The sequence below is a fragment of the Castor canadensis genome, chromosome 11 (assembly GCF_047511655.1).
Source record: "Castor canadensis chromosome 11, mCasCan1.hap1v2, whole genome shotgun sequence".
Lineage (NCBI taxonomy): Eukaryota > Metazoa > Chordata > Mammalia > Rodentia > Castoridae > Castor > Castor canadensis.
Genome location: NC_133396.1, coordinates 83,166,260 through 83,191,563, shown reverse-complemented (window position 1 = coordinate 83,191,563; position 25,304 = coordinate 83,166,260). Strand labels below are relative to the sequence as shown.

General features: G+C 49.4%; 1 protein-coding gene across 1 annotated transcript in view; it reads left to right on the top strand.

Annotated features, from left to right (window-relative positions):
• Positions 1-19,493, top strand: part of Lhx4 (LIM homeobox 4) — a 39,015-nt gene extending 19,522 nt beyond the window's left edge. The window contains exons 3-6 of the mRNA XM_020162873.2: positions 11,148-11,350; positions 16,138-16,292; positions 16,632-16,803; positions 18,895-19,493. Of these exons, the coding sequence (XP_020018462.1) occupies positions 11,148-11,350; positions 16,138-16,292; positions 16,632-16,803; positions 18,895-19,289 (925 nt within the window). The 3' untranslated portion in view covers positions 19,290-19,493. The remainder of the gene's footprint in view (positions 1-11,147; positions 11,351-16,137; positions 16,293-16,631; positions 16,804-18,894) is intronic.
• Positions 19,494-25,304: the final 5,811 nt, after the last annotated feature.

Sequence of the window (25,304 nt, the reverse complement as noted above, 5' to 3'; positions counted from 1 at the left end):
CACAGGTGTGCTGCACTACACACTGTTTACTGACTGAAATAGTCTTGCTAACTTTTTCCAGGGCTGGCCTTGAACTATTATCCTCCTAATCTCAGCCCCCTGATTAGTTGGGATTATAGGTATGAACTCTTTTTCTTGCTCAGTAGCATGGACTGCCTTTGGGTTGTGTTGGTTGATTTTGCTTCCTGGGTCCTTAGTGTCCTTTCTTCAAAGGACACAAAGATTCTGAGATCCAAGAAGAGAGGTGCTGTGATCTGCTCTGGGTCCAGTGGAGGCTTCAAACATTAGGATTGCCCCTCCCCTCCCACGCACATACTCTCCAAGGCTGTTATAACTTCAGTCAAAAACTGAGGGGCCAACAGCAACTTGTTTTGTGTGCGTTAGGCAGCTCCTTTCCAGACCATGTGTCTAACATATCATGGGTCCTCTGTCTCCTTGCAAAGGTACTGGGACCTGGGGAGAGTAGAGTAGGGATTTGTGAGCAGGGCTTCTGGGTCCCCTCCTCATCACCAGCTAGGTCCTATCAGGAGCCCGGGCAGCTCTCTCACTCTGAAGCACAGTGCAGACACTATGGGTTCTCTGCTCCAGAAGCCGGGTTTGCGTTTTGGGCGTTCTTAGACAAGGTCCTTAACATCTCTGAGCTTCAGTTTCCCCTTCAGGAAAAAAAGGAATTCTATAGTGACTGTTCTACAACTAGAGACCTGACACACAGGAGCATTTTGCAAAATGGAGTCACTATGAGCAGAGAGGTTTGGTGAACCCAGGTAGCGGAACTTCATAAATTCCTGTCCTAGCTTTCCTTAGCTGCTTGTCCACAGTCAAGCAAGAGGCTAGGTCTTCCCTTGTCTGTGAAGAGGAGCTCCCACAGACGACAGAGTGGGGAGAAAGCTGGCGAGTAACATGGCCAGTACAAAGCCAGATGCCTCGTGGATATCCCTGGGTGCCTGGCCCTGACGTGGGGCCACTTGAGAGTGCCCTTAGGACTACGCCTGCCTTGACCTCCCCCAGTTTTGAGAACTTCCCGAGGACATGACTTTGTACCCCAGAGAGCTGCTCAGATCCAGGTAGGGGAGCCTGGCAGAGGGTGACAGGGGCTAAACCACAGCATAGACAAGCCACGTTGACTTCTGTGAATGTTTATAAGACAAAGCATTGATCATGATGACACAAAAACAAACACAGCTATGGAGTGGAAGAAGCAAGATTTGCACAGGTTTTAGGTAAAGGGCCAGGCTTCCAGGACATTCCAGGCTGTGGGGGCCACCAGGGCTCTGCTTACCTCTGCCTCTGGAACTTTGGGGGGAAAGTTTCAGGCACTGTAGGTGCTGCCATCCACGGGGGTTCTGCCTGAATCATCCCACTTCTCTGGGATGTCTTCCTGTCCCTGAGGCCCTCGCCCTGCTGGGTGGGCCAAGATGGGCACAGCTGGGTTCCCCTGTGGGCTTGAGGGAGGCCAGAGTGTTTGGGAGCGAGAGTTTGGTGGGCTGTCGTTGCCTCTGTGCCTCGCCGCCCTTCCCCCCAGCCTGTCGGTCTCTGTGGCTGGCAGCCAAGGGCAGTAGGCAGCGTCCCTGAAGCCGTGGTGATTTATCCCGCAGCCCAGGATGGCGTTTCAGCTGCACCGCACTATTTGGCTGTCACAGGGTGGCTTCTCTGGTGACCTCGGCCCAGTCCCTCCGTGAGCAGGATCTCTATGCCGCATATGTGCCGTGGGCAGAGACTCACAGGACTTGGGTTCATACAGGGGAGGGCAGGTGGACTTCATAAAAGGGACAAGTGTGGGGCTTGAATTCAGGCTCATTGTGAACTTGGAGCCTCGGACCTCACAGACCCTCACCTTCCCATCCTAAAATTAGACTAAAAATGGCCACTCTTTTTGGGTTACTATGCAATTTGAGTAATATGAAGTAAGTGCTCAGTAGTTACCATTATTAGTGCTGTTCCTCTCAGGGTTGGGAAAAGAAGAGAAAATGAGAGTCCTGGGACCAGAAGCTGGGAGTGATGTGGCCAGACAGGGATCTGGGTGTGTGGAGAAGCTAGTGGCAGCCATAGGCCAGGCCACTAGAACTAATGTCCACATCTTAGTGTAGGGGTGCGGTGGGGAGCCCTCATGAGTGTCCTTCACAGGAGGCTGAGCCTTCCAGTGTGGCCCAGAGCGATGGGCAGCAGCTGCAGCCCTTGACCTTCAACTGCAGCACAGGATCTGGCTCTGGCAGGAGGGTCATTTGGGGCAGGGTGGCCTCAGCCCGATTGGTCTGAGAAGAGGCTGTTGCAGTTCTGGGGTTAATGGCCATGGATCTAATCGGAGGCCAGACTTTTCACTCAGTCACTTTTTATTTCTAATAACTACACACCTAGCAGGCCATGTGCCCGTGTGTGCTCACACACACACACCACACGCCACACACACCACACACGCCACACACACCACACACACCACACACACACACAGCTCTAGCAAAATGTGCTGGGAGGAACCCACAGGGGGAGGGTCTGTTTGATGTGTGGCTTTCCATAATTTCTGAATACTTTACAGTCTGATTCCCTCGTGCAGCAAATTAAACCTTTTAAGGTAACGATCATAGGGTCCAGATAGTGGCTGAATGTGTGGACATTTGTAAGTTTCAAACATACCGGTAGACCAGGCCACAGTCATTTGTGACAGCCTGTAATCAAGGCAGAAGCAATTACTTAGCTCAGCAGATCCCCCTGGGGACCAGCGACTGCATATCAGGCAGTGATGAGCCCATGATTATCAGTGCCTGCCCTGAGCAATCCTGTTCAGCTGCACCCAGCACCCACCCTCCTGGAGCCCAGTCTGGGGTGATAGCCTCCTGACATCTGTGGAAACTACATTTGGGGGACACTACTGCCATGGGGAAATCTGTTTTGAACTAAATAGTTGCAAATCAGCTTGGGACTGAGATGGCATCTGGGCTGTGGAAACAGGATTCCCTCGCAAAGTGGATCCGGGTGGGAGTAGAAGGTGTAGGTAGTGCTCTTCAACCAAGCCACCAGTGGCAAGCCATCGTCTCTCCACCCCACCCTTGGCCATTCAGGTGACAAGTCATGAGGATCCACCCCCAAAGGGCTGTCATTCCTGCTGCCACTGTCCTGCAGGGCCCTGGTCCCCCCCCACCCCCCCACCCCCGTCTCTGCACCTCCAGGGCTTTCTACTTCCTAACTGCTGTCCTTGCCCCTTCCCCTCTGCAATCTGCACCTCCCTCCCTCCAGGCCCACCTTTGGTCACATGGCTCCTGTTGCCTCCCTGAGACTTCCAAGCTCAGCATTTGAGGTCCTACCTTCTGGCTTACCTTCAGCTCCTGTAGATTTTCTAGTTAAGGTCACACCCAGGCCAGTCAGAGCCAGTGTCTGGTCTGTTACCCTAGTGCCTATGAACCTTTCTGGGGCACTCCAGAAACCCACTTTGAGGAACGCCACAGATGAGGGTTGGGTTCTGTAGCTGGTGTTGTGGCTGAGCTTGGCAGATTAGCCTCTGTCCCTGGGTAGCCCTTCCTCTGCCTGCCAATGTCTTCCCCACTGTAGAGAGTGAGGCCCTAGATTTTAAAGGAGTTTGAGACTCAGAGAATCAATAGTTAGTTGCCCCAGGAGCTAACAGCAAAAGTCATTCAGGATCCCTCAAAGAGGTCCATGCAAAGCCACATCAGGCCAGCCATGGGACTTGTTCAATATTTGGACTGTGGACCCTGACTCAGGATCCCATGGTGGCCTTTCTGCTTTAGAGCAAACATCCTGGCTGAGTCTTTTGCCCAGGTGGCTTGGTAACAGCCGACCTGACTCTGACACCTAGCAGAAGCTGATTTACCTGGAGTGAGGACGGCTCCCTAGGTGCTGGGGGAATTAGTGTAGGAAGGGCAGAGTGAGCTTAAGCCACCCAGCTGACAGCTCCAAGCCTGTCACCATCTGTGAAAAGGAAGAACCAGTACCTCCCTATGAGAGCTACTGTACAGTTTAAATGAGATAAACCACATGAAATCCCATGGTGCATATTCCATGCTCAATGCACATTTACAAAAATGCTGAGTTCTTATAGAAGGTGTCAGGTGTTATAGATCCCGCTGCCTCTTGGGAAGCAAATCTTTCCCCAGCAGGGAAGGAGAGGATGTGTGGCCAAAGGGAAGGAGAGGAGGGCTCTCAGCTCTCTCGCCCACTAACTGAGCTGTGTGATCTTGGGCAAGTTACTACCTCTCTCTGGGCCCGTTTCTGCCTCTGCTAAATAAGGGGATTGGAGCATGTCAGTAGTTCTATGGCTTCTTCACTAGCATTCATCTCAAAATAATAATATTGAATGCTCTGAAAAATAAAAGCTTCTTGGGATGCAGAGATCAGGAGGATTGAGATTTGAGGCCAACCTGGGCAAAAAGTTATCAAAACCGCATCTCAAATCAACGAGCTGCACATGGTGGTGCGTGCCTGTGATTCCAGCCATGTGGGAAGCATAGGTAGGAGGACTGAGGTCTGAGACCAGACCAGAGCAAAAATGCAAGGTCCTATTTGAAAAATAACTAAAGTGAAATAGGGCTGAGGGTAGAGCACCTATCTTGCAGGCACAAGGCTCTGAGTTTCAAACCCCATCCTGGCAAAACAACAAAAACAAAAAAACATTGCATTAAAAAAATCCAAGTAAAGAGTTAATCACTGGGGGTGGCATGGAGGGAATGCTGGCGGACCAGGGGACATATATGTGATTGTGTGCATGTGGCGAGGGGCTGTGTCCCCTCTCCCCAGGATCTAACATCCTCTGATGTCAGTCTTCTTTCAGATGTGACCCCAGCCTATGTGTGGAGCAGGCTTGACTGTGTTTGGGCACAGCTTTGTGTGCTGGTGACATGGCTGTGGCCTTAGAGTGGGCGGTGATATATGTTGGAAATATTGGTACATACAGTAACAGTAAATATCAGCAACTTACCTGTCAAGTGTGGTGATAGATAAAAGAAATACTTGTAGGGAAGTGTCAGCTGGGGGGAAATATACAGCCTGCTGTAAATCACCACTCTGCAATTAAAGCATAAAATCAAGGTATGCAGTATTTTGTTTCCTTGGGACGGCACACTGTGCCATAGCAGCTCCCACCGACAGGAGGCTGGCTTGGGGCCTAGGCTGGTCCCCACCATCTGCCTTCCATTCGCCAAGTGTAAGAGAAGTGTCCTGAGAGAGAGCTCTGGATTCAAATCCCAGCTCCACTGTCCTCAGCTGAGAGGCCTGGGCACATTCCCCACCCTCTCTGAACTTGTTTCTCGTCTGTACGTTGTGACATGTATGGCTTCTGCTCCAGGAGTTGGCCACAAGAAGACACGGCTTCGAGCAGACTGCATAAGGCTGTAGGCTCAGCAGTGAGCAGAACAGATGAAGACACTGCTGTCACAGAGCTCACCTTCTAGAAAGCAGTGACAAACACTGATGCTCAGTACAGCAATTTTGGAGAGGGAAAGGAAGGTCCTCCTGAGGAAGTGACATTTACGGCAGGAATGAGCCATGCAGGTGTAGGGGAGAGGATGTTCCCAGCAGAGCAAGTGGTGCCGAGGCTGCTGGAGGCCTTATGTGGGTGGAGGGGGGAGAGTGAGGTGAGAAAGGTGAGGGCCCTGCCCCCACAGGGCAGGTCCTTTTAGCCATTAGAGGGACTTTAGTTTTGACTCTGAGATGGGAGTCACTGGGAGGTTTTGAGCAGAGGAGGAGAGGGTGTGACTTCGGGCCCCTGAGACAGTGGCAAGGCAGGGGCAGCTGTAGCGGGGCAGGTAGTGGCCACCTGAACAGGGGTAGGGGAGGGAGAGCACACTTTTGGGTCAAATCGACAGGATTTGTTAATGGATCTGACGGAGAGTCCAAGGTTTTGGCCTGAGCAATTGGAAGAAAGAAATCTCATTGATCTGCCTTCGGCAGATTCTGGGGCAAGAGTGGATTCAGGTTTGGACATCCAAGAAAGGTGCTGAGGGTCTGGAGTGCAGGTGGAAGGAGAGCCCTAGGGAGTGAGGGGCCTCAGCCAGGACTTGAGACCAGGTGAGCACAGGGCTCTTGGAAGGAGAAGAACCCCAAGTGCTAAGGTCAGGGAAGCTGGGGGCTGCTGGACTTTCAGATGCCAGGCCATGTGGGGCCTGCCTAGGACAGTCTTGGTTGGCTGGCAAGGCAGCACACTGATTGGATGGATTCAAGAGAAGCCTGGGCACAGGCATGGAGATGGGGTCCTGGGATCGAGAGAGGGTTGTTTTCAAGTGGTAGAAATAATAGCACATGTGTGCACTGACGGGAAGGATCTGGCAGACAGGGAAACGAATGTCGTGGATGGCAAAGGGGACAACTGCTGAAGGAAGTTTAGCGGCCAGAAGGAAGGTGTCCTGTGGCCAGGTGGAGGGTGGCCCAGGAACAGGAGTGGGGTCGGGCGAATGAGCCAGCTGCCCTGCCATGGTGAGTAGGCAAGTGGGACAGGGGAGCCCATGGCAGGCAGGTCTTTGCCTAGAGCTGTCCTTTCCTCTGGGAAACAGGAAACTGGGCCATAGCTGAGACCAAGGATGGGAGCTGGAGAGAGGGGAGAAGAATGGCCTAGGGAAGTGTGGTCTGATTTCTGGGGACCCCTTGAGGTGTGGATCAATTTATTCATGTATTTTTTAATTTTAATTTTATTGTTAATTAACATACATTGATGGTACAAGGGGGTTTCAATGTGAGAATTCCAGAGATGCATGCAGTATGCTTTGAACAAGTTCACCCCCTCCATATATGTGTGTGTGTGTTTATATATACATGTATGTATGTATATATACATATATGTGTGTGTATGTACTTTGATCCCCTCCTGCTGATCTCCCCTACTCCCTTTTACATTCTTCTTTTGTTTTTTTGAAGCAGTTTCACTTTCTAGCCCAGGCTGGCTTTGAACTTGAGATCCTCCTGCCTCAGCCTTCTGAGTGCTGGCATTATAGACACACATTACCACATATCATCAATTTAAAGGGAGTTCAGTCAGCCAGGTGGTATGTTTTTCCTCAGCTCTTCTCAGACAGCCAGTGTTGGCATGGAAAACTAGGAGATAGGGCAGGAGAGTCAAGGGGATGCAAGGAAGGATGAGTAAGATAGCTTATTGAGCCTTTGCTGGATAGGAAGGAAGCAAGTACCACCATGATGACAGGCACAGTGAAAGAGTCATCCCTGAGTCATTGGAGTCAGGGTGCTGGAGGACTTTCTGGAGTCCACCGAGCAGACAAGAAGAGGCTATGCTATTGGTTCTTGTAGAGGTGTGGCAAACAGGTGACAAGATCTTGTTAGACCACTGGACTGGCTGAGGAAGAGTGGAGGCTGTGGCCTTCAGGAGAAGAGGCCAAAGAAAGGAGAGAGTAGGGCAGGAAGGATGGTTTATATGGTAGTGAAGTCACCCAGAGATATGGCAGAAGTGACACTGAGCCAGGAACTGAAGTCACCAAGGACAGAGTGGGATCACACTGGTGTGGCAGTGGCTACCACAGGAAGGGGAAGAGCCCTTGGGCTGAGGGCCAGGTGGAGAGGATGCAGCAGATCATGTACACACAGGGCTTACAGGGCAGGGCACCCAGTAGGTGCTTGGTGAATAGAAGCTCAGTAATATTTATTAGTGGCATCTCTGTGACTACAATGTGGTAATCTGGGTCTGATCGTGGTACAGCATGATCAGGAATGGGTCAGATGTCTGTAGGATTTATGTGCTCCTGGTTCTAGAAGCTTCTATGCCCTATGACACATACTACTACATCCAGTTGACTCCTGTTTCAAGGAATAGTTCATCACTCATTCATTTGTTCCTTTATTCATTCATCCGGTGAGTCTTTGTTGCTTGCCTATTATGTGCGGAGCAGAGATAAGAGAGAATTCCATGTGGTGTGGGTCAGAGGAGGAAAATAACATACTATGGACTACAGCAAGTCCTTCCTTGGATTCCTGCACCCCCCCACCAAGGGCCTTGTGCACTCAGCAAGCAAATGCTCTACCACTGAGCAACATCCCCAGTTTCCTTCCTTGCATCTTTTGGGATCGTTTTGGACCAGCTCCAGCTGCTTTCCCTGGGAGACTGGCTGTCCCCTGCAGCCTGGCCAGGCAGGGCCAGCAGGAATGAGCATCTTTCTGGAGAGTGAGACGGGTGCCCAACTGGGTAGGACCTGCACATAACGGGTGCTTGGTGATGACACTGAGAGGGTGCTGCCTGGAAAACCCCTCAGAATCTATTTTCACTGGCTGGCATCTGCCTCCTTTCCCACCCCAGCATACTTCAAAATTAGCCACAGTGGTTAGACTATGAGTTCTCTGTAGCAGTCAAGTTCACAGTTTTGCCTGGTTTGGGGCCCAGGAATTTTAACAATGGCTGTGGGTCTCATGATTGCTGGTTACAGGACAGACATGTAGCCTCCTGGGCCTGTCCCATCTGTGACTCTGGCTGGTCTGAGATTGGAAATTCAGGAGCAATGTCCACATTACCCCTCCCCGTGCCCCCCCCCCCCACAGGATGGCACTTTATTCTGGGTCCACTGGCTCTGACTAGAGTTAGTGGGGTTGCCCTTGGGACTAGGACCGGCCAGGGAAACTCTGAGGTTTAAGAGGGTTGCACAAGGCCCCCTCAGTGGGAGTCCCATTGGCTGTGCTCCAGGGGAAGAAGGTAATGAGGAGCAAGTTCCACTTACGTTTGGTATAAATCCCACAATCAGGAAAATTGCTTCAATTGCTAGAAAACGCTGGTAAAAAAGTCCATTTATTTTTCATTTTTCTTGTGCACTTGCCACCCTTGTGCATGAATCACTGCCGGGACGCAGATTAAATTTATACCCCGTTATCTTTCATGTCTCTGGTGCTCTGGTGTCAACCAGGCTGGTGGCTACCGAAAGTCACATCTGCTTTTTAGAGGTGAGGAGATGTGGCCCTCTTAGGTGGAGGCTGTTGGAGGTCTCCACTCTGCTCTGGAGTCTCCCCTCAGCCCTCCTCTCCTTGGGTCTCTGCCCCCACCCCCTGCCTGGGCTGCCAGGCAGGACTTGCTTTTGGGAAAGTCTGGATCTTCTCTGGAACTGATCCTAGCTCAGCGTCTTCACTGAAAGATGTGGATTCGTTCTGTGGATTGGGGGGTTCTTGGGAGGGCTTGCAGTGAGTATGGTGGAGGCATGATTTATTGTAACACCTGCCTCGTAGATTGGCAGTGGCAAGATATGCAAAGCACAGGGGTTTTGAAAACAATTTTTTTTGTTGGTGGTGATGGTCGTGGGACTGGGGTTTGAATTCAGGGCTTTGCACTCACAAAGCAGGCACTCCACTGCTCGAGTCCATTTTGCTCTGGACAGGCCTCAAACATTGATCCTCCAGATCTCAGCCTCCCAATTAGCTAGGATTACAGATGTGAGCCCCCAGCGTCCAGCTTGAAAACGCTCTTTAGTGACATGTTTGCAGGCTTCTTTTCTCTCTGATCCCTGAACACACACAGAGATCCATGTCATGTGTGCCACACACACGCATGCACAGAAAGGAGCTGGGTGCCTGCCTGCCTCCCCCTTAAATACAGGAGACGTGGAAGGTGCAGAATGGTCCAGAGATGGCACCTCGTTCTCCATTCTTAGGTCTAGCCATCTCCACGCACATTCTTGAAAAGCATGATTCTTCATTCACTGATTTTGTTTTTCAACCAATCTTCACTCTACTTTTCTGAGACCTGAATCTCTTTGAAAATCTGCAGCCCTTCCAAGCCACATCTCAGTCCCTTACCTCCCAACACCCTTCTTGTGCTGGTCTCAGGAAAGCTGTTCCCAACTGCACTTCTGGCTCTTTGGGGGCTGCTTGTGTAGATGTGGAGATCCTCCACTTCTCCCCAGGACACCATGTCCCTGGCCGGGGGCTTCTGCAGCCACAGCTGGCCATGTGGGCTACAGCCCCCTCCGAAGGTATCATTACTGCATAAGAGACCCATCATTCTGCATTAATCTGGGATTCATCATGACAGTCATGACCATAATTAATTTATTTGGTATTAATGCGGATGAAATATGTACTGTCCTTTCAGGGGAAATCAGGCTGCCTATAAGCATTAGTTAAAAGGACCATTAAAATCAAACCTTCCCCAGATCCATTAGGCGAAGTCTTTCATCCTGAAGAAGATAAAGTTCTGCTGTGTGAAGTGTCATGAATAATTAGGTTGATTGCTGTTTTAAACTCTGCCCCTGCTTCCCCGGCCCCTCCTGTCTCCTTCCCTCCCTCCCAAAGTGGGGTAAGCTCACCTGCAGCAAGGCACCCCCTTTACTGTCCTCATCCGTGCTGCCCACCCCCCAATTTCTCTCCAGTCTCTATGACCAAGGGTGTGACTCTATGTACCTCTGTGGCCAGAATGGGGAAAGGGGTTCCCAGGACTTTGCTGGATGCTTCTATCAGTGTGTCTATGTCTCCTTCCTGGCCAGCCTTGCAGGGAACAGGGTGGCTCTGCTGGTTTCCTCTTGCCTTGGTGCCAGTCCAGGAAGGTATAGAGCAGGGAGCTAGTGGACTGAAGCAGCATTTTCCAAACCGAGATCTGCAGACTCCTCACCTTGGAAATGTCACAGGGGCTTGAAAGTACGGTGTCTTGGATCATTCTATCCCAGAGCTGTGTATGGGGAGGAGGGCATTCCAGTGTGCCAAATGGAGGGGCAGGAGAAACGGGGGAGGAACAGAGAGAGAAGCTGTTGGAGAGCCGAGCTCTTCTGACGAAGTGCGTTTTCTGCAGAGCACCAGTGTGGACACAGGCATCGCTGGCGCTGGGCCACTCAGGGCCTCCTCCCAGGGGAGCCGTGCAGAGGTGGGCTGCTGCCTGAGGGCACACACAGTCCCCTGTGAGATTGGTTCTTCAGGCAGCTCCTGGGGGAGAGAGTGACAGTCCTCTGCTGAGGGGTCTCAGAAACCCCTCTGACTGCCCCCAAGCATTGCTGGATATCAGTCAGGCAATGTGCACCCTTGGATGTCAACCTTGGGAAAGGCACTGGAGAGCCCAGTTTGTGCCCTGAGCACAAAGCAGAGAAGCTAGTCGGAGGCCCAGAGGGTAAGATTGTGTGTCTGGGGGGTTGATGTTCGTGGACACTGGAGTGGTGGCGTAGGGGAGATGATAGATGTCACTCCCTTCCCCCAGAATATTCCTCTGATCCTTTATGCTGTCCTGACAGGCGCTTTGGCACAAAATGCACGGCCTGCCAGCAGGGCATCCCCCCGACACAGGTGGTCCGCAAGGCCCAGGACTTCGTCTACCACCTGCACTGCTTTGCCTGTATCATCTGTAACCGGCAGCTAGCCACAGGAGACGAGTTCTACCTCATGGAGGATGGGCGGCTGGTGTGCAAGGAAGACTATGAGACGGCCAAGCAGAATGGTAAGCAGTGTGGCCTGCCCAGGCCCTCCAGGACTTTTGCAGGCCTGAGGTACCCCTGTCCCTGGGTGGCATCTACCCAGCCTGTGGGTGCTGCTCACAACAGTTGGCCTCCTCTGAGAAGTGCTCCTGGGCCCCCCAGTGAGAGATAACTCTGAACACCCCCACCTGTCAGCACTTGCTGGCTTTGGTAAAGCAGTAACCAAGCATGATGGCCCAGAGTGCTGTCTCCCACACTAAACAGTGTGCTCTGAGCAGCCCAGGGCCTTCTTAGTATCATCTCAGGGGTTTCCTTGCCTGGGCGGGGCTGGGAAGCTGAGGCAGCTGGGAGCGTGGTCTACAGGGGCATTTAGATTGTACCTAAGTTCTGCATGGTGGGTTGTAATTCACCTCGACACAGTGCTCCTCAAAGGCCTTGTCAGTAAGAGCCACAGCTGTTGGAGGGCAGCTTGGTTCCAGTTGTTGCCTTTCTTCTCTTACACTGAGGGCTTCTTGAGGGCAGGAACTGAGGACACTGATTCCTGCATGCTGGGGCAATGCCCAGTGAGTGTGCAGTGAGCAGAGGAGGAGCAGGTGGCCTTATTCAGGGAGTCACAGCAATTTGACTGCCCCAGACCCCACCTTGGGCCAATGTCCATGCCGCAGTGGGCGCTCCCGGCATGTGTGCAGGCCAAGGTCTGGCTCCAGTGTTGCAAAGCCATACCTGGGAATCATTCCTCAGGCAGGCCACTTGGCCAGCAGCTGTTCTTGTCCTCCATGCTGTATTCTCTGGCAACCCACAGGCTTTACAGTGCCCAGACAGGGCCCAGACCCAAGCATTCCCTCAGGAAGGCCAAGTCTGCCTCCCTCCTCCCGCAGCTTCTCACTCACAGCTGTGCCGTCAGGGTTGGGGGTCAGGCTGTGGATCTGAATTTAGAATTTGGCCAAATTCAACCTAGGAATCTTAGATGCACGAATTCACAGAATACCAAGGTCCTTTGCCTTTGGCTAGCATTTTTATCAACTCAGGGTACTTTTGTGGAAAACAGCCCTTGTTGATAGGTGTAGGCTTGATGGAAATAAATAAATAAAGCAACAACAAGTTTCATGTATCTCCTTCCAGATCTTTCCTGGGATCACACACCTATGTTATTTGGATCTGATGAATACATGGAGAAATTAGTTCTTTTCTTAGTGCAATATAAAATAAGGAGGTTTATGGTGGGGTGCAGGCAGAAGCAATTTGTAGGGGTCCTTTTGTTGAGCCACTGACCTTGGCTTTGGCGGGAGGCTAGAGGGAAAGGAGCTTCCTCTCTCTTTGGGAAACTTCTCTCCCTCTCCCTCCCCACAGCCCTGGCCTTCTCAGTGAGAAGAGAAGACTTTGGTATTCTTCCTCTGGGGACATGGGGCCTCTGCAGACCCCTTCCAAGCTCTTTGCCTTGTTGTTCTTGTCTACTCTGGTTCCTGAAAACCCCATGCTGTTGCTTTGGAGTCCATTATGATGTCCCAGAAGAGTAGAGTGGCTTGTTAGGGACAAGCCATCTATACAGTGGACTCAGAGATGCCAAGATGCCTTTGGAACTCTGATGCCCTTCACCAGAGAGTGCCAAGGCACAGTCTGCCCTGAACCTGCACTAGGTCTTATTGTTAGAGGCCTCCTCGTGTAGACCCTGCATGCTTTTGGCCCCATATCTCCAAGTCCTGTGGATGGTTCCTGAGAAGGAGACAAAATGTAGATTGGTTATAATCTTACTGGGGAGACAAGAATGATATGGAGCTCATAATTTCATGAAAGAATATTTGCCCTGTAGTAAACCTGTACACTGAATTTGGTGTCAGAGGCTGGTTGATTGCCCCCATGAACTTGGAGCTCCTCTTGGAGCAGGTTGTGTAATTGACTGAGTCTTAGCTTCTGAACTAATTATGGGCGACAATAGCACCTGCCACATTAGGGTGTCACAGGATACATAGGTTGTACATAGGATGAAGCTTGTGAAGTGGGATGCAAAACAAGAGGTGGGGGAGCTGACAGAGTGGCTCAAGTGGTAGAGCTGACAGAGGGGCTCAAGTGGTAGAGCACCTGTCTAGCAAGCACGAGGCCCTAAATTTAAGCCCCAGTACTGCTGAAAAAAAAAAAAAAAACCAGGTGGGACCCAGGTGGAATAGAAATGTAGACAGGGAGGTGAGGGTGCTATAGGGTTGAAAGCAGCAGAAGGTACTTCTCACATGTTCTCCAGATGTCCCCTGCCTCTGGCTGTCATTGAGGCAGGGGCGGCTCCCTCCTGTGCAATCCCAGTGACCCTTGATGCAGTAGGGAATTCTTGTCTGTCTGCTGTAGGATGTTTGACAGTCTCTTAATTTGTTTCACTTCCTCCTTGCTTTCTAAACTTTCTGGCTCGTAATTCCCTTCCTTGAGCTAAACAAAGGATCTACTATCAGCTCTTTGCTCCTTAGTGTGGGTGATTTTATTCATTTATCTCATCTCCTTGGGTATTTGCATTTTCAATCTAATGAGGCTGCATTTTGTGTTAGGGACAAGTTCTGGGAGACCCCGTATAATTAATAACTAACATGTGTTAAGACTAATTTTTCCATAGGAATTAATGTGAAAAGAAGGGAGAGGATTATTCTGTAAGCACACAGATCCATAACTGGTGAAGTGTATGCGTTTCACCTTAATGCTACTTTTTATTTTCTCAGCATTATCTCCATTCCTTGCCCAGTGCTCTCTCCTGAATTAACAGCCTGGGTATCATGGTCTTGCTTGGCCTTCCTCACAGTGTTTTATCACATTCAACTTCCGCACCAAAGTTATTGATTTTTAGCTACATTTTTCAGCACGAGCATTGCCACTGCTACTTAATGAATACTTGGATGACATTGTTATAGGATATAAAAAAGATTTTAAATTATAATAACAGTGAATGTTAAAATAACAGCATAATAGTCTCCATAATCACATGAAGAAAGTTCTGTCACATGAGCAGTGGTGCCGCACCAATAGGCCACCAATCAGGGTGACGGGGGTACCCCCAGGCTATGGAGAAAATAATTTCTAATACACTAGGCCAACCTGTTTTGAAATTAAATAATTCTCCATGAATTAAAACTTTCTTTTCTTTTTGACGTGTTGCCCAGGCTGGCCTCAAATTCCTGGACTCAAGACAGCTGCCTCCCTGCCTCAGCCTCCGGAGAAACCAGAGCTATATTGTGTGCTACTGTGCCTGGCTCACATTTTTTTGGGTAGTTTTATTATCTAAAATTTTATACATGAAGACTATATAGATATTTTCAGAGTGCACCATTTCATATTTGCATAATTCAAATTTGCATCAAACATACTGTAAACTCTATAAATAAGGGCTGAAGACTGACACCTCTCAAGTACTTTGGAGATTTTCCTCCTTAGCAGTGTAGTCTGGCTAAGGCTTCTTGCTTTGGACCTCTCTGGGTCCTGGACTCCAGCAGGGAGGGATTGGGTTGGAACTGTTCTGGGATGATGGTGGCTTTATTGGAGAAGCCAGGATGCTGGGGCCTCCACACTCAACTGTGTGCATGAGTGTAGCATGGGCCGAGCTGCACAATGGCTTAATTCCTAAAACATAGTGCCCCATGCAGGGCAGGCAGTGTTGCCCCCAGCTTTAGGGGCTGAGGTTGCTCACCTGTCACCCACTCCAGGGAGGCAGAACTAAGGTCTTCTGAGTCCAAGGAGAACCTTTCAGAATTGTGAGGACAGCTCATAGTGAACCTGGGCACTCAGGAGGTGCTTAACAAATGCTGGTTATTGTTGTTCCTAACAGACGGTTTTCTTGCATGGAAGGAAGAAGGAAAAACAGGGAAGGAGTCACACACAAGCCACATATGTGAGGGAGCCCAGAGAACACTAGAGCCAGGGCCCAGTTCGTTCTTGGTTTCTGTCAAGAGTGCTCTGCAGAGCAGACAGCGAGTCTAAGGGCTGGGAGAGGAAGCACCTGTTTATCCCAACTGTGCCTGACAGAACATACTCAGGTGCAGCTTTCTGTGCCTGATTCTGAGTGGGACAAACCAGCTGCAACTAGCAGGAACTTGAGACTGCCCTCTTAAAACCACTGAAGACTGTGCTGACATGTGTTGTCATATGTTGTCTTAAGTCCTCCTCGGACCATGGCTTTTCAAAACTTTTGAGAACGATCCACAGTAAGAAGCTCATTGTGGATTTCAGCTCAGTACACACATCCATACAGTGAAAATGAAGCAAGATGCATGAAACAATACTTGCTCGATCTTATTCATCTTTTTGATCCACTAAATTGACTTTACAACCCAGCAGTGGATTCTGACCCATAGTTTATAAAGTCTGCTTAGATGGCTAATGAGGTCCAGGCTTCCCTCACTCGTGAGCTCAGGGAGGCCAAGGCAGAAGTAACATGCTGGCTAGGGGCAGGATCAGGGGAACAAGAGGTTTCTGATGGCAGCAGGGGGACAGGGGTGCCTGGGGCAGCTCATAGTTCTGGGAATGGCTCCTGAGAACGTTCGAGCAGAACATATTCCATGACAGGGAAATGTGTGGAACTGTCTATGTTCAGTGTGAGGCTGGAAGGGCTGCGCAGGGATGGAAGGGTCTGAGGAGAAGCACAAGACGGTGGGCCTCATTTTTGGTTCGTGGGATGCTGCAGTGCAGAAGTGGGCTCCCCAGGGTTGGGGACCACTCCATTGTGATGCTCCCCGCTTCCCCTCACCATCTGCGCCTAGCAGGTGAGCCTGGGGAAGGAGGGAATGGAGGCCCAGCTGGTTGAGCTCAGCTGACTTCAGTAAGGAGGTTTTCTTTGCAGATGACTCAGAGGCTGGAGCTAAGCGGCCGCGGACCACCATCACAGCGAAGCAGCTGGAGACGTTAAAGAACGCCTACAAGAACTCCCCCAAGCCCGCCCGGCATGTGCGGGAGCAGCTGTCCTCTGAGACAGGCTTGGACATGCGGGTCGTACAGGTGAGATGCCAGCATTCCTTTGTCCTCTGGGGAGGGAGGGACATGGAGCAAAAGCTGGGCCCTGTGTCTATGCCCTCCACCGGAAGGAGGCCTGGGAGCATGAATGATGTCATCTGGTGAGTGGTGGCACTGATCCTTCACGGGGAGCTGGGCTCAGGGCCATGGAATGTTTGCCAGAGCTAGAGGCAGGGTCCTGAAGTCCAGGCCGAGGGGCAGTGACACATTACACTTTGGCTCTGCACTCTATCAAGACCATTTCCTGCCACCTGGCTTGGGGGTCCTGGGCCTCTGGGACTTGTGGTGAACACCCCCTGAGTATGTCCCTATGCTTTGTGGCAGGTTTGGTTTCAGAACAGAAGGGCCAAGGAGAAACGCCTGAAGAAGGACGCAGGGCGGCACCGTTGGGGGCAGCTCTATAAGAGTGTCAAGAGGAGCCGGGGAGGCAGCAAGCAGGAGAAGGAGAGCTCTGCAGAGGACTGTGGGGTTAGTGACAGTGAGCTGAGCTTCCGAGGTGAGCAGGGCTGGAAGGGTGAGGCCGAGGCCCTAGGAAAGACCCCTGGGGAACAGTAACGCCTGACACACACGAGGGACCTTTGTGAGGCCTTGATGACTTCCTCTGAGCACAGGCTTTTCCCCAGGACTTGCAGGAAAGAGTGGGGAAGGGGTGAGGGGCCCTTTTGGAAGGGATGAAGAGTAGAAGACAAGAGGACACTGCTGCTGAGATACGGAGACTGGGTTTCCTGGGGCCCAACCTGTCCCTGTCCCTGCCTCATGACCCCAAGGCCTCCCCTCCTGATGGAGGAGCCTTTAGCAGCTCACATACCTGTGAACAGACTACTGTGTCTCAGCCTTTGCCCCCAGCCCCGCTCCTGCACCTCTCCCCTTTGCAGGGATACTGGCCTCCTCCCATGATCCCCTAGAGTAACCTGTCCCTCCTATTCTGGTGGCGGGAGGACACATTCAACAGGCCCTTTCCTGGGAAATCAATACTGTGAGTGCAGGCGAGATGGGGACCTGGCTGCCTTTCTGCAATCCCTTCCCCCACTACTCACTCCATCCTGTCCCCTGCACAAGCTTTGGCGCATGCGCTACATTCAAATTTGTGCATCAGCAAAATCGCAAATTACCGCATGACGTGGGTCCTCAGGTTGTTTGCAAATAACCGTAACTGTTCTCAGTCACCGAGTCCTCAAATGCGGAAGGTGTTCTGTGGCAGGAAGGCAAGGGTACTGAACCGGGGATCAGAAGCCTGGTTTCTAGGGTGGCTCTGACTCATGAGCCTCAGTCTCCCCATCTATCAATGGAGAGTACCGTTTCTTTGCCCATCTCACAGAGCTGTCATGGGGATCAGTGAACACGACCAGCTGTGGAGGTGCCTGGAGAAAGCTGAGCACATTTGCACACATGCATGATTGTATCACAGGAACTTGTGGCTCCCACAGAGGGCCCTATTCACAGGCGATGATGGCAGGTACAGGCAAAGGCCAAGTCATAGCTATTTTACAGTGGAGCTCAGCCTTCATCTTCCAGCTTCCTTGAAGGGTATAAGCTCACCTGCTCAGAGGGACAGGGTGTTGAAGTCTAGCATAGGAAGGCCTTCCATAGGAATTGATGTGCTGGTCCAGGCAGAAATAGGAAAAGAAAATGCTAGAAAAAGTTGCCTGCCAGGAGTGCAGTGCATCAAGAGGACTGAGCTCAGCCCAGAGCTCTGCTGAGCCCAAAGGTCAGCCTCCTCAGAGGAAGCCAGGAGCCTCGTGCTTACTTTCTGGGCCTCTTGGCAGGATTGAGAAAGCCACTAATCTCATTTGAGCTGCTGCAATACTGGAACACACAAGATTAAATCTTGTTTTGTAGTTTCGTAGCTCATTTCTGTTGGGTGCAGGTGTGTCCTGGGTAGTATACAATCTTTTATTTCTTAAGACTAAACCTGCTTACCTGGAGACATGCATTCTTTCACTTGACAGAGATTCCATTAGATCCCCTTAGTGAAAGATTTCAAGAAACAAGAAGTTCCTTTTGCCTTAATCAAGTCAATCTTTGTCCCCAGCAAAGAGCATACTGGGATATAGAGAGAAACCAAGTCGTTTCATATTGAAGCTCATTTCCAAGTAGACCAGGATTTTGGTCTGAGAGTGGTCCTCAGTGGCCCTGAGTATATGGGCCTGCTTATTTCCCAACCAGCCAAACCAAGCTCTTTTCTCAGCCTGAGAGCTTTCAGAGTATATTCTGTCAGCACATAGTTCCCATTTGTGACATAGATGACATGGCCCTCCAAGCCTGGGGCCTTCACACTCCTCAGTGTAGCCAGACTGTCTTGGGACACGAACCACACAGGACCAAGAAACTCTCAAGACGCTTGTCCAACCTCTGGGGCTTGGGAATTCAGTCTCTGTAGGTATTTTTTCAGTTTTTGTCCCCTTGACCTGACCTGGGTTGGTCTTTGGATGTCAGACTGACATGCTAGTGTCTGGCAGGTGTGCTGGCAGCAAGGCAGCTGCTACCCTTGGGCATCTTTCCTGCTCGTGTGTGTTGTTGGTGGTGAAGAGCAGGGACCACCAGAATCCTGGCAGCTGACGATAAATCTCCGTTCTTTTGTCCACAGAGGATCAAATTCTCTCAGAACTTGGCCACACCAATAGGATTTATGGCAACGTGGGGGACGTTACAGGCGGACAGTTAATGAATGGGAGCTTCTCCATGGATGGGACAGGACAATCCTATCAGGACTTAAGGGATGGGAGCCCCTATGGAATCCCCCAGTCTCCATCCTCCATATCGTCCCTGCCATCCCACGCTCCTTTGCTCAATGGGCTGGATTACACAGTGGACACTAACCTGGGCATCATTGCACATGCAGGGCAGGGAGTAAGCCAGACGCTGAGAACCATGGCTGGGGGACCCACCTCTGACATCTCCACAGGAAGCAGTGTAGGCTATCCTGACTTTCCAACTAGCCCAGCCTCTTGGCTCGATGAAATGGATCATCCTCCTTTTTAAACTTCTCTCCTCCCCACCTTACCTGTCTTCCTGGCTTGACAGAATATCTTCAAGGATCAAAAGAGACTTGCCTCTTAAGGATCAAAAGTGCACCAAGGTGAATTTCCATTATTTTCAATGGAAGTCCTCCGCTGACTCCTAGAAGGCTGAGAGACCACACTAGGGCATTGTTTTCTTGGGAGGTGGAGGAAGAGCAGCCTCATCTCGGCCACAGCACAGGGGTGGACAGTCTAGATCTCTAGAGATGCTGGCTTGTTGGCTTCCTCCCTTCCCACCTTGCTTATAGGCTTTGGCTGCTCAGTGCTTTGACAGCACAAGATGACTGTGACAGGGCACCTTGGCCTTTGGGAACTCTGCTCCAACTGGTGCATTTCACACCATGTCTCCCAAACCACTGCTTCCACCAGAACCGAGATTCCTAAGTTAGCAGCATCATGGCCCTTGAGTATAATAAAATGATTTCTCGTCCACTTTGATTGCACCCTAATTTTCAGAATAAAGTTATTCTGAAATAGGTCAGTGAAAACAATGATGGCCATAGTTCCATGTTAAAGGCATTGCCCCTCCTCCCCCTTCCCAGCCTTTGTTTGCTGCTGTGAAAGAAGTCTCTTTCCTGCCTGGAAGTAAAAACCAGACAATACTGATCACTGTTGGCTTTTAAGAAACCCCATCTATAACACTGAATCCCTGATAGCAAGAAGTGGTTTTCATTGCAGGTGACTTTGAGGCTGGAGCTGAATGGCTCTGCATCTTCACAGACTGCCTGACGAGTCCCCTTGGTGCACAGTGAGCCTTTTTAATTTGCTCCTATCATTTACTCCCCAAACAGGCTGTGGGCTAGAAAATGATCAAAGCTAAACCATGGAGCACCAGGATGACAATCAGTGAAAACATTTGTAGACACATTTGGATTCCAAACATGCAGTCTGCTCAGCCGCATGGGCAGATGCCAGTCCCCCCAGTTCCTGTCTTTGTGGGGTGAAATGATATTTGATATTTGGGGGAGTTGGTTTAGATGAGCTTGCAAGGTTTCCCTCCACATCCCTGCCCCCCTAAAAATGAAAGCCTTCTCTGCTGACTCAGTTGGAGGACAGTCTTGGTTGCTTCCAAGAACCAGCAATTCTTTTTTGGCCTACCTTGGTTGGGAGGAATAATTTAAATTGTCCAAGAGGTTCTAAGTGGTGCTTGGGCTGCGTCTCTCTGGATTGCTGGCTAGACTTGTGCCACACCCCGGGCTCCAATCCTGTGCTCAGGAAGCCAGAGCTCTTGGGCCAGTGGCAGGGCAGGGACATCCTGCCTGCAGGTTTGTAATAGCACTTTCCTAGGCCTGCAGCAAGGGCAAAGCCAGCCCTGCTTTTTACCTGCCACCCCCTGCAACAGGCTGCACTTCTGTGGGAAATACGCCTGTGAGTGGTGAGGCAACTTGCCACCCCCATTCCCCACTTCTGGCCATCAGGAAGTTCTCCTTGTACCAACTGGGAATTTAGCCAGCTGGAATTTATTCTCACCCCCTTGGGATATGGTGGTTTGCTTCTTCTAGCCTCCCATTCTCTTAAATAGGCCTCCCATTCTCTGAAACGAGATCAGCAGGGTATGCAAAGGGCAAGAAGGCACTGGTTTTCTTTCCCACGAAATGATGGGGCCAAAGGCCCAAGGACCCTTCCCTCTGTGAGTGGCTGGTCATCTTTTGAGGAGTGCAAAGATTTAGTGACACAGTGGGAAGATGAAAGGAAGAACTATACAGTTTCTCTCTGGCTGCTGTTCAATTAAACTCTTTAAAAGATAGAGTCAGTAAAATTTCCAGATCAACCTTCAGGTCGCCTCTTCACTGATCAATTTGGGATTTTTGGTGGGCTGCAATTTGCCTGCTTTTTGCATGGGGAGTTTGCAAACATAGGCCCTTTTCTTGAGGGTCCATGTTTACAGATGGTGATGTGCTAAGCCCATCCAGTCTGTCCTACTGGAATTCCCCGATATCAATGGGCTGGGGATGGAGACACGAATGCAACAAGTCATGTTAAGGAAAGGAAATTGCCACCTTCTTAAATAACCATTTTCAGCAGGCTGCTCACAATACACAGGAGAAAGGTGGTGCTGGGCAATCCAGTTGAAAACCTGTCCCAGCCAGGCTGCTGATTCAGCTTTATCACTTGCTTTCTCATTTCCTGGGTTCAGAGGCACTTCATATTTTTGAGCACAGTATGGGGCAGCAGGTTCTTAAAGGGGGTATCCCTACTCTGTAGCATGGATGGTGATCAATTTCATTTGACCAGTTTTTGTTTTTGTAAATGAGCTACTCATACTCCCAATTCAGTGGTAGAAGAATGGGAGGCTTTCCTCACTCATACTAATAAAATGAGTTTCTGGAGGAACTTGGTGGGTAGTGCAGTGATTCTGATAGCAGCTTCTTTGGTTTCACTTGGGCTGGCGACTAGAAAAGCTCTTGAGAGAGCACTGACCAGAAAGCTATGAGAGTTTTATTTATGTTCTATCTCCAGCGCCATCATCCTCACAAACTCTGGGGCCCATTTAGAAGCACAGCCACGACAGGCCTCAGATTGTTAGTGGATCTGTCTCCAAGTTGTGTTTGCGTTATGGATGGGCTGGTACCACTGATGAGCAGTACTGCCAAGTCTGTTCTTGGCTAGTGTGTTGTTCAAGATGGAGAACAGGACATTTCTTTTAGACTCTTAGAGGCAATCTTCTGCTGCTCAGCTGTCTATTACTAGGGTACCAAGTGCTGCCTGGTAACTGCTTTCTCCCTTGCCTGATGACAAGGGTGATTTAAAAAAAAATGAAACAAGACCTTCTAGAAGCATCTATAATATTTGGGCCTGTCTGGCTCTAAGACAGCAGTTAACTAACAACCACTTTATTGTCTGCACAGCAGTCTTCTGAATTCTGGAGCAAATTAATAAGAACAGCCCCCCCGCCAACTTTCCAGTGGGAACAGGCATAAGCAAAAATGGGAGCTGGGTGGCTGTGGAGAAATCGGTATTTGCTGAAAAATGATAAAAATCACAGAGGAAATACCAAATCTATGGGCTGACTGGCTAGGCAAATCCCATTATTGGGAAATGTGTTTCTTGGCCCTTCAAGAACTTGCTGTGCAACCTCAGACTCATTCTTTTTGGTTTTTGTGTTTTTCTTGCTTCATCTGATAGTTAGGAATATAAGATAACATTAACTATCATTGTTCCTGCAAATTAAGCCTGCAAATGAAACCACAGGGAAAGAGAACAAAATTAAGAAAAGCATATGGCAGGGTCCTGAAAAGTTTCTTATGCCATTGTAAAATGTAAGTGTAGTAAGATAATTAGGGACTGTCAGACCTTCATCTTTAAGCTCACTTTGTGAGGAGGTGTAAGAAATCAGTAGGACAAAAGGCATTCCCATCTCTAAACCTCCAAGCTGGTGATTTTGGACTGCTTCCTGCAGAAGGAGATTCAAGGCTTCTGAACCTTGTGCTGTACAACAGTCCACCACCCCACACCTCCACCCCCATACAGCCCTTCCCACATGTTATCCTTCAAACTTTGGTTCTGACCATGGAAATAACGACCACCAACACCTCCTCAGCCAGCAGGGTCTGGAAGCCTGAGGAGGCTCATTTTTAAACATTGCACTTTAAAAATTGGAAACCATGAGATGAAGAAAAATTCAATTAAGCGGAAATGAGTTTTGTTTTATTGCCTGCTGCTGAAGGGCTCTGGGCATGCTGAAAGCTAAATAAAAGCACATCACTGGCTCTCTCTTTCTTGGATTGGTCAATTGGCCCTTTTTGCAGTAGTTGCTCCAACTGCTCCAACACAGTGACTGGAGCCAAAGAGAGAGAGCTCAGCAAAGCCATCCCATCCACACTCTGCTTGGTAGGACCACACTAAAAGCACAGTTTCATGCTGCTAGCTCTGGTGAGGAGACAGTTGCAGGTTTGGGAGTGTGCCAAGCATTCCTTTGCTAAGGGAAGCAGAACACAGGTGGCCAGAGCAAGGACCCCTTACTCTCAACCTGTTGCCCACCTAGAGGCAAGGACCACACTGGACTTTCCCACTTGAGGACTGTGTTTGGCCTAATAGGAACGTTGAGGGCTGCAGGACCCCAGAAGCTGCTCTGAGCTCACATTCAGACCTTGGAGCTCTGCATTGTTGTCCTCATCCTTCACAGTGTAAATTTTGTATAGTTAAAAAGAAATGAAGTCTTGTTTCCTGGAAAAAAAAAAGAAAAAGAAAAAAAAAAGCCAACAACAACAACAAAGGACCCACCCCTCTTTATTTATTGCCATGTGACTTTGGAGAGCAGAGCTGGTGCGTTGGTTTGTATATGCCTCTTGTGTGTTGATATGAGATGTGTATGGTAAACTGTGTAAAATAAATATGGAAATTCTTTAGAAGCTGATGTGTCTTGCTCTTCATTTGATACTCGAAGTTTTCTCTCTTGACATAAATAGAATAAAAAGCTGAGCTGACATGAGAGCCTTTCATCATAAGAAAACCAAAAATGCAGTACCAGCATGAAGGATTGAGTGGAGGAGGTTGTCTGACTTTTCTAACAGCTACTTCCGGGATATTATCCTCTGCCATTAGACTTAGGGAATGCGTGGAAAAAAAACAAAAGGAAAAACCAGCTGACAACATAATTTCTTTTTTTGAGACAGGGTCAAAGGTGACTTTGAATGTGTGATCCCCTTGCCTCAGCCTCCTGAATGCTGAGATCACAGTGTGTGCCACCACACTGGCTGAGCACATAATTCTTAGTGTTTGTCCTGTTACATTTTAAAAATCTTTCACACACAACTTTCTCCCTAAAATATCTGCAAATGTCTATATTTGGGGAAGGGGGGCAGGAAGACAGAAGTAGCCCATCAGAATCATCAGGGCTACTTTTGTATTCTAGGAAAATTTCCAGCTAGACAATTTCCTGTCAGGAGTTGTATCACTGTAAAGGTCCTCAAGTTTAACTGGAATGGAGAGAGCAACCAACAGACTTTTTCACTAAATTAAAAACAAAGACAAAAACAAAAGTAAAGCCATAGTATTTCGTTAGAGCTTGGATTTCATCTTAGAAAAACTAAAGCATGCATTTTCCACTAAGGGATTGGTTTGACTGAAGAGAAAATCTGACCAGAGCTGTACTAACATATTAGCTATGATGCATACATGGCTATTTATATTAGATTAATATTAAATAAAACTAAAGGCGTAGTTCCTCATGTTAGCCCCATTTGAAGTGCTCAGTATCTACTGTGATCATTGGTTACTCTATTTGGACAATACAGATATAAAACATTTCTATCACTGAAGAACATTCTATTGGACAGTGCTAATAGTTGGGCTAAGGAAAATGGGATGGGGTACTCATTTATCATGTTTAGCTACTAGTTATCCTGGAGTAGATGACGCATTCTAAGACTCCTCAGACAGTGGCAGTGCCAACACCTCTACCATCTTACTGTATGTGTGGCATTCCCTCTTTCTTCCTCCCCCTTTCTTGAGCATAATTTAAAAGAAAAAGCACTATACACAATGGCTCACATAGGTGCAAAGCAGGAACTGGGCTCTGGGCCTGAGTTCTCTGTCTAAAGCTGTCACTGGGCTGTTGTGACTTAACCAAAGTCCTAGACACACTTTGGGCCCCAATGTCTGCTATGCTATTAAGATTTATGATCTTTTACCATACTAATCGCCTGTGGTAAGCACTGTATTAGACTTAGAAAGGCAAGACACCAGCCAGATGCAGTGGGTAATACCTGTAATCCCAGCTACTCAGGAGGCGGAGACTGGGGGAAATCACAGTTCCAGGCCAGTCTGGGCAAAAAACCAAAAACAACAACAAAAAAGCAAAACTCTATCAGAAAAACAACTAAAGCAAAAAGGGCTGGGGTCATGGCTCAAGTGGTAGAGTGCCTACTTAGCAAGCATGAGGCTGAGTTCAAATCCCAGTACTACCCTCCCCTGAAAATGTGAAAGGTCTTACTCGGTTATGTAGCAAAGGAAGTGGGGATAATATTAGGGCACT